We start from the raw sequence: 15,318 nt of genomic DNA on the forward strand, positions 1-15,318 counted from the left end.
ATATTTTTTAATTCCTTTAGGGCTATTGTGATGATAAAGATTGTTTGCGGGTAGAGTTTACTCTCCTCTAATCCTAAATTGAAAGCACCACCCCATGCTCCCCTTCACCAAACCCCACCCCAGCCCAGCCCCCTACTTTCTATACCTGCAGGGCACCTGCAGCCTGGCTGGCACTCTGTGCTGTCCTGGCAGGTGATGCCCTGCTGCAGGTCCGAGCAGTGTCGCGGGCAGCGGTTGGCACAGTCCACAAACTCAAGACCAGAGGGGCAGCCCTCTCCATCTGCAACAACAGAAAGAGAGAGAGAAAATGAGCCCTCAAAAGCTCTGTGCAGTTGTACCAAAGGAAACATTGTGTCACTGGAGAGAGTCTAACGAAAAGCAACCAGACTAATCCCAGGGCTGAAAGTAATGAACTACGAAGACAGGCTAAAAGAACTGAATCTATTTAGCCTGGAACAAAGAAGAATTAGACGGGACACTGATGTCTTTAAAATCTTAATAGGCGTTGGCTAAGTTAACCAATACTTTAAGTGCTGTAGAGGAACCAAGACCAGAGGACACTGTTGGAAATTCAGTGGAGATAGACTTAGAACAGAAGGTAGGTGATACTTCTTCACACAGACAGCGGTAAGGGTATGGGATGGGTTACCTAGCCATGTTGTTGATACTGAATCATTGATCCTTTAACAGCCAACTTTACAAAATTAAGATTAATCAGCCTCTAGTTCTTATGTATGGGTGCCTAGACCATTGGTCATCTAAGTTCTTTGGCCACAGGCATACATGTGTATATGTGATAATCTCAAGGCATTTATTATCTATATATTCATAATCATCGTAATCATAATTTGATTAAAAAGAATCTATTAAATACCTAAGGCTATATGCATAAAACATTATTCTTGAACCTGTTTAACATGTAACACATATGTTGAGTGACACGCGTTATGTTTCAGATTTGCATTATTCATTTAAAAAGGCCAAGTTACGTGTAAATGAAAACAGTCGCATGCATAACAATCTTAACTCTTAAGCAAACTGCTATAATATGACCCCTGTGTCAAAACTATTTCCTGCACAGTACTCTATATTAAACCTATTGAACAGAACATAGATGAAAATGAAATTCACAGACTACTTAATACTAAAATGCCTGTTACAGCAAAGTGACCACAAGAAATACAATCTCAACTTGATCAGAGGTAGCCATGCATTAACGAATTAAAACAATTAATGGAGGCACACAGACAGGGATGGGTAGCACAGGGGAGCGGATCGCGCCTCCTCACCCCAGGGGAGCGGATCGCGCCTCTTCACCCCAGGGGAGCGGATCGCGCCTCCTCACCCCAGGGGAGCGGATCGCGCCTCCTCACCCCAGGGGAGCGGATCGCGCCTCCTCACCCCAGGGGAGCGGATCGCGCCTCCTCAACCCAGGGGAGTGGATCGCGCCTCCTCAACCCAGGGGAGTGGATCGCGCCTCCTCATCCCAGGGGAGTGGATCATGCCTCCTCATCCCAGGGGAGTGAATTGTTCCTCCTCACCACAGGGTTTGCTGTTGCAGATTTTCACTTGGTTCTTCTCCCCCTCGCAGTTGTTGCCTCCATTCTTGGGTGGGGGGCTAGAGCAGGATCGGGTTCGAATGGACTTCCCACCACCACACTTCCTGTCACACCACGACCAGGGGCTCCAACGAGACCAGCCACCATTAACTGGGAAGAAACAGCAGGGAGTACAGCAGGGTTACCAACTGTGAACAAGCAGCCAGGAGTACACACAGGATACATGATGGTTCCGAGTGGGAAATGTAAAAACAATCAATGAGTGAGGGGAGATATAAACACACAGGGGAGAGTTGATTATGTTTTTAATCACAAATGTATTATTAGTTACGAGTTACCCACAAAGACTATTGTATTTTCTGTTTATATTGTACCACGTCTAATGAACCATTTACTTTCGATGTTAGATTTCATGTGTACTGTATGTGACTGCATGACAGTGTGAGAGGGACTCACCGCGGCAGGCACGGATATTGCAGAACCTTGTCTCAATGTTTCCTCCCAGGATGTCATCACACCAGCTCCCATTGACACCAGGAGAGAGGAAGGTCCTGATGCGCTGCTGCTGCCCGACACCACAGGACCTGGAACACTCCCCCCAGTCTGCCCACGGGTTCCAGGAGCAGTTCCTACTAGCACAGTCCTCGCCCTGACAGTCCTCAACACCTGGCAGGGGGTACAGAGTGGGGTTAGAAACACTTGACACCACCAGGGACTCGGGACTGTTTTTAACAAGCTTGTTTCATCAGTATTTCAGTTAGCGCTGGGACAAATATTTGAATATTTGCTTCAGTGCTTGTATTCAGTGGCAAAAATGACCATGTTATGTTTTTCAGGACTTCATTTGTTCATTGGTTTCCTTTGCATGATATCGATTTAATATCAGTTTTGACCAAGAAATGCTTTTTTTATCAAATTGATATCATGCAAGGAAACCCATGCATGAATGAGGTCTGAAACACACAACACCTGTTCTACTGTACAGAAGAGAGCTGAACTCTCCTTTCTTTAACAGGGAATTTGATGGGGTACAGGGTTTATTTTTCCTATAACATGGTCCGAACTATACTTTTGTTTTCCCGCTAATTCAAAATGAAAGAATATTTGTTTAGATTTTGAAAGAATATTCAAACATGAAAAGGCCTTTTTCATTCCAGCAAAAATATCAGAGCCCCCTTTTTTACTATTTATATTTTTTACTTCAAAGCCAACTCTGACGAGAGCAAACATTTGGCTGTGTTTATTTCATTACAAAATCAAAATATGGCTCAGCCTGTCAATATGTTTAACAGCAGGCCGCCCTTGTAAAGAAGATATTCGAGGGTGCTGGTACCGGTGGTGGCACACTGCTGCAAGTTGCAGGCTCTCTCCTGGAAGCCCTCTCCAGTGCAGTTATCTCTGCGTTCGCACACCCGGGTTCGAGTCTTCAGGGCTGGGTTCCTGGTGTCAGAGCAGGACTGGGAGCAGGGGCTCCAACTGGTCCAGGGACCGAAACCATCGCTGGGCTCTGTGGAGGAGGAGTCAGGACAACCGCAAAAAGACACTGCACTTATTGTACTTTCTCTTATAAACAGGGGGACCGTGTGTCTCAGCTTGCCTTCTCCTTTTCTTTAGGAGAAGCTGGACTACACTTACCAGAATGCATTGCGATGTGAGTTGAAAAGCCTGAACTGCCTCAAGCCGTCTCAGTAAACGCAAAGCTACAGCTATTGCCAAAAGTTTTGCATCACCCTAGAGAATTAATTAGAATGAAACCTGCTGAATAATGTTGTTAACATATTGAATTACATACCACTTTGTAGTTTTCCATATACTTAATGAAAAACTGACGAAAATGGAAAAATGTGACATTTCAAAATCTGTACTAATATTATGGCTTCCGGTAGACTTTTGGGATATCATTTTGTAGTTTCTTTGATTATATGACAGTTTTTTTTTTTTAACATTATCAGCATGATTTTCAAAACGGGCAAAATAAGAACTAGGTAGCAAAAATATTTTTAAAGCCTTAATGTAACCACATCACTTGATTTATATTTGTAAAGCGAAGTGAATACACGACCTCATCCTAAATCAGGTTTTAGAAATTACTTTGCCATCTAGTTTTTCTTTTGCCTCTTTTGAAAGTCATGCTGTATGTCTCAATCCTAAAATTCTAGGTAGTGCAAAACTTTTTTTTTTTTTTTTTTTTTTTTTTTTTACCATAGCTGTATATGATTAATCAATTTTTTCCTATGATTATTCCAAGGTCATACCTCTCTGGGCTTTACAAAGCTTATCAATGCCTTATTACATTTTGCTGGGCTTTTACTGTAAGAAACTTTTAGAAGGGTTTCTACTGAACACCAACAAAGCCATCAGTGCTGGAACTTGATGAGAGCAATGGAGAAGTTCCCATGTGATTGTAATGAAAGTTAACTGGTTCTAGCTTTCCAGCTGGACACAATCAGTACTACTCTGAGTCTGGTAACTGTACACTTTGCACTTGTATTACATTACAAGAGAACATGATGGCAAGAATGCATTTATACAGCAGCTAATCCAAGAATGCATTTATACAGCAGCTAATCCAAGAATACACTGATACAGCAGCTAATCCAAGAATACACTGATACAGCAGCTAATCCAAGAATACACTGATACAGCAGCTAATCCAAGAATACACTGATACAGCAGCTAATCCAAGAATACACTGATACAGCAGCTAATCCAAGAATACACTGATACAGCAGCTAATCCAAGAATACACTGATACAGCAGCTAATCCAAGAATACACTGATACAGCAGCTAATCCAAGAATACACTGATACAGCAGCTAATCCAAGAATACACTGATACAGCAGCTAATCCAAGAATGCATTTATACAGCAGCTAATCCAAGAATGCATTTATACAGCAGCTAATCCAACTTCTGCATGCGTGTTCATAAAAGTATTTAAAAACAGAAAGGGTGACATGGTGGAAACTTTTGGAAAGTCACCAAGCATTCAGCTTTAATAAGGAAATTGGAAACCGTCTAACAGCATGATATAAACCAGGGTTAGGCAAGTCAGGCCCATTACCTGTTTAGAATAATCAATGGATTTAGTGTTTCAGTAACGGTTCAGGTATTTAATTGGTTCCACTTAAAATGTACTGTAGGTTCTGGTTGGAACACAGCTTTGGGCTGGAAGTGGCAGCCAACTATCCATGGTCTATTCTAAACCAACTGGCTACACAAGCAAATCTACATGATATAGTTACCTGGGCCAGTGGGCTCCTCTGTGGGATGTGTGACAGCTGCAACGAGAAATAGTTATCCATTTTTACAAAGCATGGCAACCTTTTCTATCCCATGTGGACCAACTCCAACTGCTATGTCTTCCATACCCTTCTAGAGAACGTAATCAAGCATCTCTCTCTCTCTCTCTCTCTATTAATGCTGTTGCTTTTTTATTATTTAGAGATATTTTTCTGATAAATTGTTCTTTTGATGTTAAAAATAAAAAAAAATAAAAACTTACAAACAAAGTTTAAAAAACAGAAACAGACTGAGAGCAGGAGAAACGTCCTGTCACCATTACCTGGGCAGTCAGGCGTCTGGCAGTACATCACCTCCTCTCTCGCTCCGGCACAGTCCTTGCCCCCGTGGACCGGTGCCGGTTCGGTGCAGTCTCGAGTGCGGGTCCTGTGGCCCAGGCCTCCACAGGTCAAGGAGCAGGGTCCCCAAGGGCCCCAGGGAGAGAGGCCCCCGTCCAGGGGACAGGAGGACAAGGAACAGTTCCATCGGCTGTGCTGACACACACTGGGGCACACAGGACACAGCGCTGTTAAGCAGGCACTCCCTCGCAAACACAGGCAAATTAATTATTACCTTGGTGTTTAACTTATACAATTACTGCTGCAGTGAGCATGTTATGCACATTTTAAAATTACATTTTAACGGTGTTTGCAAATGCAAAAATAAAACATGTGTAAAACCTGTAGTTTCATCCCAGATCACAACTATTGCCAGCATGAGTTTGTATTGCACTTAGTGTCATCAGGAAGCACACCCATACCAGTCTCTGTAACAGGTGTTCCTCTCCTAGCCCTGCAGCCTGAGCATCTTCTGTCTGTAACTTAGCTGATAATTATTAGGTGCATCTACTGACTTATCTGGTGCACTGTGCTGCTACCTGACCTGAAAGAATTAAGAAAATCTAAGCAGGAGTGCTCTGCACCATGCCAGTCTAGTCTGGGCTGTACTATACCTCAGAGGGTCTATACTCCCCAGGAGTTATATTTGTTTTGTATTTGTCGTTTTGTTTGTTGACTGTTAAAAAAATAATAATAATGAAAACACATCAAGAAAATCTTATCAACTGTCCTGCAGCTTGCTGAGTGTAGGCTGTACTATACCCTGCAGTGTCTGTCTGTACTCACCAGGAGCTGCACCCGTGATAGAGGGCCTCTCCTGGAGGAAGCTCATCTCCGAGGGTCAATGCGGCCCCCTGAGCGGTCAGAGGGGCCGGGGAGGCAGAAGCATTCACAGAGTGATTCTGCATCTGCTGCAGGGTCTCTTGGTCCAGCACACAGGGGCACTCCTGCAACACAATCACAAACTGTCACAAAAACTGCGGTTCACTGTCGATCATTACTCTGGGTGAGGCTCCAGCACTTACCTGCAGGCACCTGGGTCCTCCTGGGCTGGACTCTGGAGTGTTCTTATTTGCTCCACCTTGCAATTTGGAGTCAGCAATATACAGAGTACAATAAAATCTTAGAGTCACGAACACCAAACTTACAAACTGACCGGTCAGACGAACACCCCACTTTTAGCTGGAAGTGTGCCGTCACTCAACCATGCCTTCAATGCAACCAGAATCCAGTTTGTGCAATGTTATCCTACTGAAATGGTAAGTACTTGGAATTGTAAACTTGTTACCCTTTCAGTTGAAAGAGAACATTAAAAGATATTTTTAAAAACCTGACAACGTTATCATACTTGGCAATGGGAACACGGTAAAAAAAATGTATCATATGGAAATCTGAAGATGATGAGATTTTGAAAAAGCACTCCATAAGCGACATGCATCAAGAAAGCAAGCACTACGTTAGCCCAGCCATTCCTGGACATTTAAATCTGTGTTTTGCTACAGTTACAATTTGAACTCTCTGTGTAAAGAAGTGCCTCCTTCCCTCTGTCCTAAGGCTGTCTCCACTCACCGTAATGCAGGAGCCATTGTGAAAGAAGGTGTCGATAGGACAGTGGCAGCCCTCCTCACAGCTCTCGCTGAAGCACTCCATCTGTCCGCTCACGTGGGCACAGCTGTAGGGACACCCCTCACCCAGGAGACACTCGCGGTACAGACGATCTGGAGGGCAGCCCACCTCTGAGAGAGGGGGAGGAAGTGGGTGACAGGAGGAGAGGGAGGGTAAGGGTGGGGGAAGAAGGGGAGTGAGGGAGAGGATGAGAGGAAAAGAGGATGTGAGAAAGGGGGAGAGAGAGGGGATGGGGAAAGAGGACGAGATAAGTCAGTGGAAGGGGACAGGAGGAGATGGAGTGAGGGGGTAGAGGGTGGGGAAAGGAGTGGGTTAGAGGGAGGGAACGGGGGAGTGGGAGAGAGGTGATGAATGTGATGGGAGGGAGGGGGAGAATTTGGGTATTTTAGATTGTGACAACAAAACCATGGCATAAACGTTAAACTGTAGCATAAAAGATTTGTATCTGATAAATTTTACATATTCCAGAAGTACTGTTACACCCTGTCAGACACACAGACAGAGGAACACACACAAGGTGTTGTTAAGTTTATACACTGTTGATTCCCGGTAGACAAACAGTAGAAGACACACTAACACGTGTCTGTGATCGATTCAGCCGAACACAGGTGTTACTCACCAAGGCACACTTGAGTGTTGCACATCTTGCTCTGTTGGGAGAGCCCAGGGCAGTCTGGGAAACGGCAGGAGCGGGTTCGAATCTGCTCCCCTCCCCCGCAGGTGACAGTGCACTCCAGCCACGGAGACCACTCCCACCAAGGACTGGAATCTGCAGACAGACAGAAACACGCACAGAATATACAGCAGGATACACAGACAGACACATGCAAAATACACAAAAGTCAAACACACTTGCTGGCCTGCTGTAATGTTTTTTTTTTTTTTCCTTATTATTTATTTATTTTCATAATGAGACGACATCCACAACAACATGCTTGCACAAGCTAAGCTGAGCTGGCATTTGTAAGAACTCCTAAGAACTATTTCATTAACAATATAATTCAGCTTCTCAGTTTTAAAACACCCCAGAAAGTGTTGAAATGACCCTTTACTAATCGGTTATTGTACTTTTAAGTAAAGCAACACCTACTGGTGATCTCTCAGCTTCGAGGATGGCAGAGAGCTGTGTAGCTGTCTTCTAGTCGAAATATCGGCCACTGAATTTACTGTTTGTAATTATTCTTTACTGCATTTTAAATTTCACAATTTTACCTCCACAGAGCTGGGAGTTACAGTCCCTCTGTTGCTCCACCTCTCCTGGACAGCCCCTCCCCCCATTCTGAGGGGTGGGGTTACTGCACTCTCGGAACCGGTACTGAGTCCCATTCCCACAGCTCTCAGAGCAGGGAGACCATGCCCCCCAGGGACTCCAGCTGCCGTCCAGTCGACAGGCAGGGTCGGCCTTGCAGTGCAGGTGTCCACTGTCACAGGTACTGAGGGGTACAGAGAACACATCACACATGCTGCTCGCTCAGTAAAACAACACCATCAAAGGACAAGACAAGTTAACCCTTAGAAAAGTGTACTGTAGTAAAAGACTAGCAAAGTGTAACTGGTCAGACAAGCACAGTCTGTCCCTGTTTTTTAAAATCTTGTTCTCTTTGAAAAAGCATTTCTTGGTACATTGCCTTAAGATTGCGAATTGACTTTAAATAGCTGACTAACAACTAAATGTTTCTTATTTACTTTCAACTATTACTTTTGAATCACATTTGCAAAAATGTGTTAAACGCTTTGAATGGTGCTGTGTACTGTAAGTGCAGTGCTGCTGTTGCTGTTGTTGTAAAGCACAGTGAAAGCGTTGTGAAGCCCAGGGAGGTACGAAAGCATATTCAAAACATAGCAAACCATGGGAAACTAAATGCTCAGTATAACCACTGGAAATGCATACTAACAATGCAAAATTATGTTGCAAATTTACTGGGGTAAACCTTTATAAAGGAAAAGACAGGATAAAATAATTCAATGTCTTATGCCTTGAAAAAAGAAGGGAGAGGGGACTTTATTGAAGTTTATAAAATCCTAAATGTTACTGATGAAGTTAAGCCAAATCCCTAATTTAGTAGGATGAGAGGGCATACAGTTAATGGAAGCTGAGCAGAGTTTAACTGATGGTAAGGAGCATTTTATACACATTTGTAAATGCATGGAATAGCCTACCAGGTGAAGTATCTAAAACAGTGGGAACATTAACAAATACAATTAGATTCTGTCCTATTAAATTAGATCGCTACAGTCAAGGCAAATGTTGTGCTAACAGGGTATGACCCTTAATGGTCTTAAAGACTCGTACCAGGCCTCTCTTTTGACTCGGCATATTACTCCAGTCTTGAGAAGCCTTCATCAGGACTGATTTTAAGATTTTGTCATTGACCAATAAGATCCTTCATGGGCAAGTTCCTCAGACCTGTTGTCTGAATACGTTCCAGCCCGTTCTCTACACTCTTTTACTGCAGGGCTATTGACCATCCCAGAGGCTCGGCTCAAAACTGTAGGAGGTATTGAGGGCATTCAGGCACCATGCTTCCTATTTATGGATTTCTTTCCTGAAATATATCAGGGATTCAGCATCGGTGCTAATTTTTTAACTTAAAATTAAGAATGTTTTTGTTTGAAAGGCTTTTTTAATATATATTATTTGTACTGCATTTTGAGGTGTACTACAGAAGTCGCTTTATAAATCTCTATTGTATTGTATTGTATTGATTGTGTTCTTACCAGTTTTGGCAGGCGGTATGAATGGTCTCCCCTGGCTCGCTGTACTCCCAGAGCGTGGAGCCCGGCCACACCCAGGTACCATTCCCTGTCTCAGGCATGCCTTGAGAGAGAGTGTGACATCACATGCGCATTACATACAGGAGGAATTATAGGGTCATTACATTCAATACCATCTCGGTCCATTACTAAACTACCTTTACATAAAATACTTTACATACTTGTTGGTATCCAGACGTACCAGCACCTGTTAAGAAACCAAAGCTTCCACAACCTGGTAGCAGCAAATTTCTGCCATACTCTGAAGTGTGAAGTGTAAATATGGAAACGGTCTTGCTTCTCTATTCTGAACAGGAGATGCAACAGAAAAAATGTATGTTGTTGTTCTAAAGATGACATAGCCTACGTCCATGATACAATCACATACTAATATCATCAATATAATAGCCTGTGGTTTGTTAATCTGTAACAGTTTTATTGCCAGTGTAGTTTTTACAGTAGTTATGTTGCTAGCTGCAGAATAATGAAAGTTAAAGAGCAGCTGGTGTTTGCTACATTGCGTTCTTTGTAAATTAGCCATGTGTTTTTCCAAATGCTCTGAACTCCACTACTGAAGCACCTGTGTGCAAATAACTTTTCCTTAATGTAACTTTTCTAGAATTATAAGGTTTATTCTTCTGGTGTAAAGTGAGAGAGAGGGTTTGTGTCTGCACTGGGGGTAGCAAGGGTATAATCCATCCCTGAAATTATCGATACTATTTTACAAAAGTTTTCACTGCTCAAGACATTAGAAATCCTCACTAGAACCCCACTCAAACAATCTGAAGATTATGAAATGTAGTTCTCCTACAGTCACCCCCCCTTAATGGAACACACTGTCAGCGTTTACAAACATACATAGAGCTGATGTCAAGGTAGTGAGTGTTGCATTCAGTTTGCCTGGGGTCATTGCTTTGTCAAGCGTATGGGTCGTAGACAATTATTAGTCTTTGAGAGCTTGTCAGATCTGTCAGTCTGCTCTCCTCACCGGCTGTGTTGTTCTGGTATTTGCAGCGGCACTGAGACGGAGACACGCATTCCCCATCCTGGAGGACCTGCTGTCCGGGGCAGCCGCAGGAGGGCTGGCACTCGCCGCTGTCCTCACACACCATGTCACTATGGAAATCACTGCAGGAGCGAGGACAAGGCTTCCCACAAGGGAACTCCTCCAGTCCTCCTCCACACTCTAAATGTGAGAGAGACAGAGAGAGGTTAGAGCCATTGCAATGAAAAGGCAGTGGCTCTAACCTCTAAAGGATCAAAAATAGAAAAATTGGATATTTAGAAATCTTACATGAAATACTATTATGGCTTAGGCAGACTTTTGCAATATCATTTTGTAGTGTCTTTAATTACATGATGTTAAATAAAATATCTAAAATTATGCTCACATAGTTTATTTTTTTTTAAATGTGTCTCAATCCTAAAATTCTAGGTGACGCAAACACTGAATATTGTATTTATTATAAAGATTTACCAACCAAAACTTTGGTTGACAGATAGGTAAATTGTTAGGTTAGGTTGAAGGGGACTAAGACAGTGCAGAGAAATCCTGAAAATCTTGTCACTTATTCACCAGTCACAAACATGCATTGCAAATGAGTGGTCACATGTTTTTGGCAATTCCCAGACAGGCTACAATTAGCTGTCTCAGCATTCTCTAACTACTGCATGCAGTATATTCACAATTGATCACTGAGCCCAAATGTGGACTAGACAGACCTGAGCAGACAGTTTCGTTGTCATGGCAGCCTCGGCTCTGTCGCACCTCTCCATGGCAGGGCAGTCCTCCAAACCTTGCGGGGGGGCTGTTGCACTCCCTAGTCCGGACAGACGTCCCCTCACAGCCATCACAAAGGGACCACGGACCCCATGAACTCCAGGACCCATGAACTGGGTTGACATAAGAACACCAGAGCATGTTTTTAAGAACACCAGAGCATGTTCTTAAGAACACCAGTGCTTGTACGGCTCCTAGTAGCTGATTGATCTCCAAGCTTTGTCAAGTCGGGTCATAAAGGATCCCAATAATTCATCATCAAAAAACATGGCTTGGTAACCCATTCCATATATCAATGTTCTACCTACTGTCCTAAGCATTAACCTAATCTCTTACTCTGTCCTCTGGTCCTGGTTTCTGTGCTTATAACGCCTTACCTGGACAGAAGGAGACAGAGGGGCACTGTTTCCTCTCGATCTGCACCCCGAGGTCCGCGTGGTGTTCATGTACCCCCTCACACTCCGCTCCTTTGTTCTGGGGTGCAGGGCAGGAGCAGCTCCGATAGCGAGTCACCATCTCCATCCCACAGGTCCTGGAACATGGAGTCCAGCCTGACCACTCGCACCAGCCACCGGACACTGCAGATCAAACAGCCGCGTGAGTCACCCGCCTCAACTTACCTCAATGCCCCTCAGCATGCTCATTATGGCTAGGATAACCTTCCATTTGTATAAGCCATGCTGAGTTCTCAGTATATATATATATCTCAAAATCCTTCTAAAAGTTTCCCACACTAAAAGCATAGCAAAGTGAAATAAAGCACAGTGAAAGAATGGCAAAACACAGAGAAGTATGATAAAGCATATTAGAATGCATGGCAAACATGGGAAAAGCATGGGAAAACTGCAACTAGGAAAACTGTGATCCTGTGCTGGTAGGCGTATAGGCAGCCACAGTAGTTTTCATCCTTCCTTTATTGAGACTTGACCAGAGTGACTCCGACTATGACCCCCTATTGCAGCTTTTCATGGTTAAAGTATATTAACTCACCGGCACAGGGAACATTAGTGCAGACCAGCTTCCCCTTCACACAGGTACTGAAAAATAAATACTTTCAAATTAAAATCAATAAAACCCTGTATTCAGTAAGCGCTATGGAGCTGATAAACAGTATCTTTGATGGAAACCACTAGAATTAAAATGGGTGACGCTTTCTCACTTCAACTCAAGTGCTTAAAAAAATGGTTTTAATCAGAAGTGTTTTCATTTGAATGTAAGGTGTGCCTTGCTGTTTAGCTTCTATGCACAGCAGTGTTTTTTAGCTAGTGGATCTTCTGATCAAAATCCATATGTTTTGAAAATTTTAATGTTGTTGATGCATCGATTATTGTTGATAAATGCGTACATTATAATCGATTAAACAGTAAACACCCCTTGAAACGTGCATGAAAAGTAGGGGGAATTCCGTATTAAGAAATACATGATAAAATGAATGTCATTTTAATCCCAGAGTTTCGTCAGATGTGTAGAGGAGGGTGCTCTGACCAGTTGTTGCAGCCGTCGGCTCGCGGGACGGTCTCTCCTGGCAGGAAGCGCTCCCCTGTGCGCAGGTCCAGACAGGTGCAGTCCTGCCGCTCCACACAGGCCGACCCGTTCTTATTCAGCACCTTCCCACTACTGCAGTAACAGCCCGGCTCACAGCTCCACACACAATGCTGCAAACACAGGGCGGGCAGTTAGAGCAGACACACTGCGGCATAGCATGAGAACACAAGAACAAGAGCAGGTCATTCAGCCCATTTGTGCTTGTCCGGTTCCTAGAGGCTGATTGATTTGAAAACTTTGTCAAGTGGGGTCTTTAAGAATGTAAAAAGAAGTGTATAAAGAAGTGACTCCTACTCTCTCTCCTATGTCTGTTTCTACTTAATTTCCAGCTGTGTGTCAACTCGGTGGGGTTTTAGTTTCTGAGTTGGTTAGGGTTACATTTGTCAACTCATTTTAAGATTTGAAAAACTTCACTCCTATTAGTTCTCCTTTGTTCTAGGCTAAATACATATAATACTTGGATATAATATAACTGATAAAAACAGATAAAACACCCCCGATATAAAAACAATTAAATCAGTGTATAGCTAATAAACACCGAAAAACACTCAACACACACTGGAAATGGTTACTCAATTCACACCCCTTTCCCATAAAAAAAAAAAAATACAAAACAAAAAAAAACTACCTTTCCCAGTGATTCATTCTCAATACTTTAAACCCACCCCAAATACTGAGTAGCAGCAAATTCCTACATTTCTATTAGAAACTCTGCTTCCGAGAAACGAGATTAGAATTAGAAGGCTTGTTCATGGGATTTAAAGCTATATTACAGTTATAGGGAGAATTTAAAATTTGCAAATTGTGGCAAAATGCAAAACAATGCAGGATCTGCCTGTGACCATAAGGGTTTCATTGTGGCAGACAGCAAAGGAAAGTACTGTCGAGTTACTATAGAAGCCCAAGCATTCTAGAAAGTAACTGAAAACAATTTCATACAGTATATAAAAAGCGAAAGCCCTGCAAAAAAACAATTTACATAAAACTCAAAAATAAGTAAAAATAAGCAATGAAAAATTTAATTACTAAAAACATAACTCATAACACAATGGGATGTATGAACAATCTTGAACAAAGCCAGCTAACCTGTCATAACATTTATCAAGTCTAGAAAGAGTAGTTTCATTGACAGGCATGTAGACAGTATTGACAATGATTAATCTAATACTGGAAATAATACTGTTTGACAAACAGACATTGAAAAGTTTAGCGTAGCATAGGGCAGGAATAAAGAGGAGCTCACCGAGATGTCATCACAGGACCGAGGGCAGGACGGGCCACAGCTGCTGAACACAGAACCATCGATGGAGGAACAGTCCACCGCTGCAACGAGACACATCAGTGAGCTCAGACACAAACTCACATGCAACAGGATCTCAGCAATGCACACACACACACACACACACACACACACACACACACACACACACACACACACAGAATCAATGATCTCAGCAATGCACACACACACACACACACACACACACACACACACACACACACACAGACACAGAATCAATGATCTCAGCAATGCACACACACACAGACAGACTCAGTGATCTCAGCAATGCACACACACACACACACAGAATCAATTCTCAGCAATGCACACACACACAGACAGACTCAGTGATCGCAGCAATGCACACACACACACACAGAATCAATGATCTCAGCAATGCACACACACACAGACAGACTCAGTGATCGCAGCAATGCACACACACATGACCTCAGCAATGCCTTCACAAACACACACACACACACACACACACACACACACACACACACACACACACACACACACAGATGCACAGAACTGCACTAACCTCAGCAATGCTGTAATTGTGCTGCAGCAACGTCTTACCTGGGCAGTCGTGTGAGTGGCAGGAGCTGACCTCAGAGCTGGGACCCTCGCAATAATCCCCATCTCCGCCAGGGGTTGGGCTGTCACACTCCCGACTGCGGCTCCGAACACCCCCGCCACATGACTTGGTGCACTCCGTCCAGTTACTCCACCCACTCCAGCCTCCGCTTACTGTCTCGTAAGCAAAGAGGTATACACAGAGTTTTACAGAGGTTTGAAGAAATATTTACATAAAGGTTTACAGAGAGGTTAATGAGAGGTTTACAGAGAGGTTTACAAAGAGATTTAAAGAAAGGTTTACTGTCATTTACAGAGAGGTTTTCAGAAAGGTTTACACATCACAGAATATTACTGTGTCATTGTAGCTCAAATGGATCAAACTCAGGGGCGGTGTTGGTTATATGAACCGCATGTCATTGAGAAAGCTGTGTAACTCATGTAGCACCATATGGCATCTAACAGTGGCAAAAATGAATGGCAATATAAATGTTGTTTGTCCTAATTCTTCACCATGTGGGATACATTTGATTTTCAAGCTTGTTTCTTTGAAACAAGAGGTTGAATTATA

General features: G+C 43.2%; 1 protein-coding gene across 1 annotated transcript in view; it reads right to left on the bottom strand.

Moving 5' to 3' along the window:
• Positions 1 to 15,318, bottom strand: part of sspo (SCO-spondin) — a 95,838-nt gene that overhangs the window by 19,081 nt on the left and 61,439 nt on the right. Inside the window, exons 72-89 of the mRNA XM_041240307.1 lie at positions 14,751 to 14,921; positions 14,127 to 14,206; positions 12,824 to 12,993; positions 12,329 to 12,375; positions 11,716 to 11,916; positions 11,281 to 11,451; positions 10,547 to 10,744; positions 9,523 to 9,622; positions 8,017 to 8,237; positions 7,424 to 7,573; positions 6,748 to 6,914; positions 5,965 to 6,125; positions 5,124 to 5,344; positions 4,804 to 4,839; positions 2,893 to 3,066; positions 2,016 to 2,225; positions 1,542 to 1,709; positions 146 to 280 (exon numbers count right to left, since the gene is read on the bottom strand). Of these exons, the coding sequence (XP_041096241.1) occupies positions 146 to 280; positions 1,542 to 1,709; positions 2,016 to 2,225; positions 2,893 to 3,066; positions 4,804 to 4,839; positions 5,124 to 5,344; positions 5,965 to 6,125; positions 6,748 to 6,914; positions 7,424 to 7,573; positions 8,017 to 8,237; positions 9,523 to 9,622; positions 10,547 to 10,744; positions 11,281 to 11,451; positions 11,716 to 11,916; positions 12,329 to 12,375; positions 12,824 to 12,993; positions 14,127 to 14,206; positions 14,751 to 14,921 (2,781 nt within the window). The remainder of the gene's footprint in view (positions 1 to 145; positions 281 to 1,541; positions 1,710 to 2,015; positions 2,226 to 2,892; positions 3,067 to 4,803; positions 4,840 to 5,123; positions 5,345 to 5,964; positions 6,126 to 6,747; positions 6,915 to 7,423; positions 7,574 to 8,016; positions 8,238 to 9,522; positions 9,623 to 10,546; positions 10,745 to 11,280; positions 11,452 to 11,715; positions 11,917 to 12,328; positions 12,376 to 12,823; positions 12,994 to 14,126; positions 14,207 to 14,750; positions 14,922 to 15,318) is intronic.

The sequence above is a fragment of the Polyodon spathula genome, chromosome 3 (assembly GCF_017654505.1).
Source record: "Polyodon spathula isolate WHYD16114869_AA chromosome 3, ASM1765450v1, whole genome shotgun sequence".
NCBI lineage: Eukaryota > Metazoa > Chordata > Actinopteri > Acipenseriformes > Polyodontidae > Polyodon > Polyodon spathula.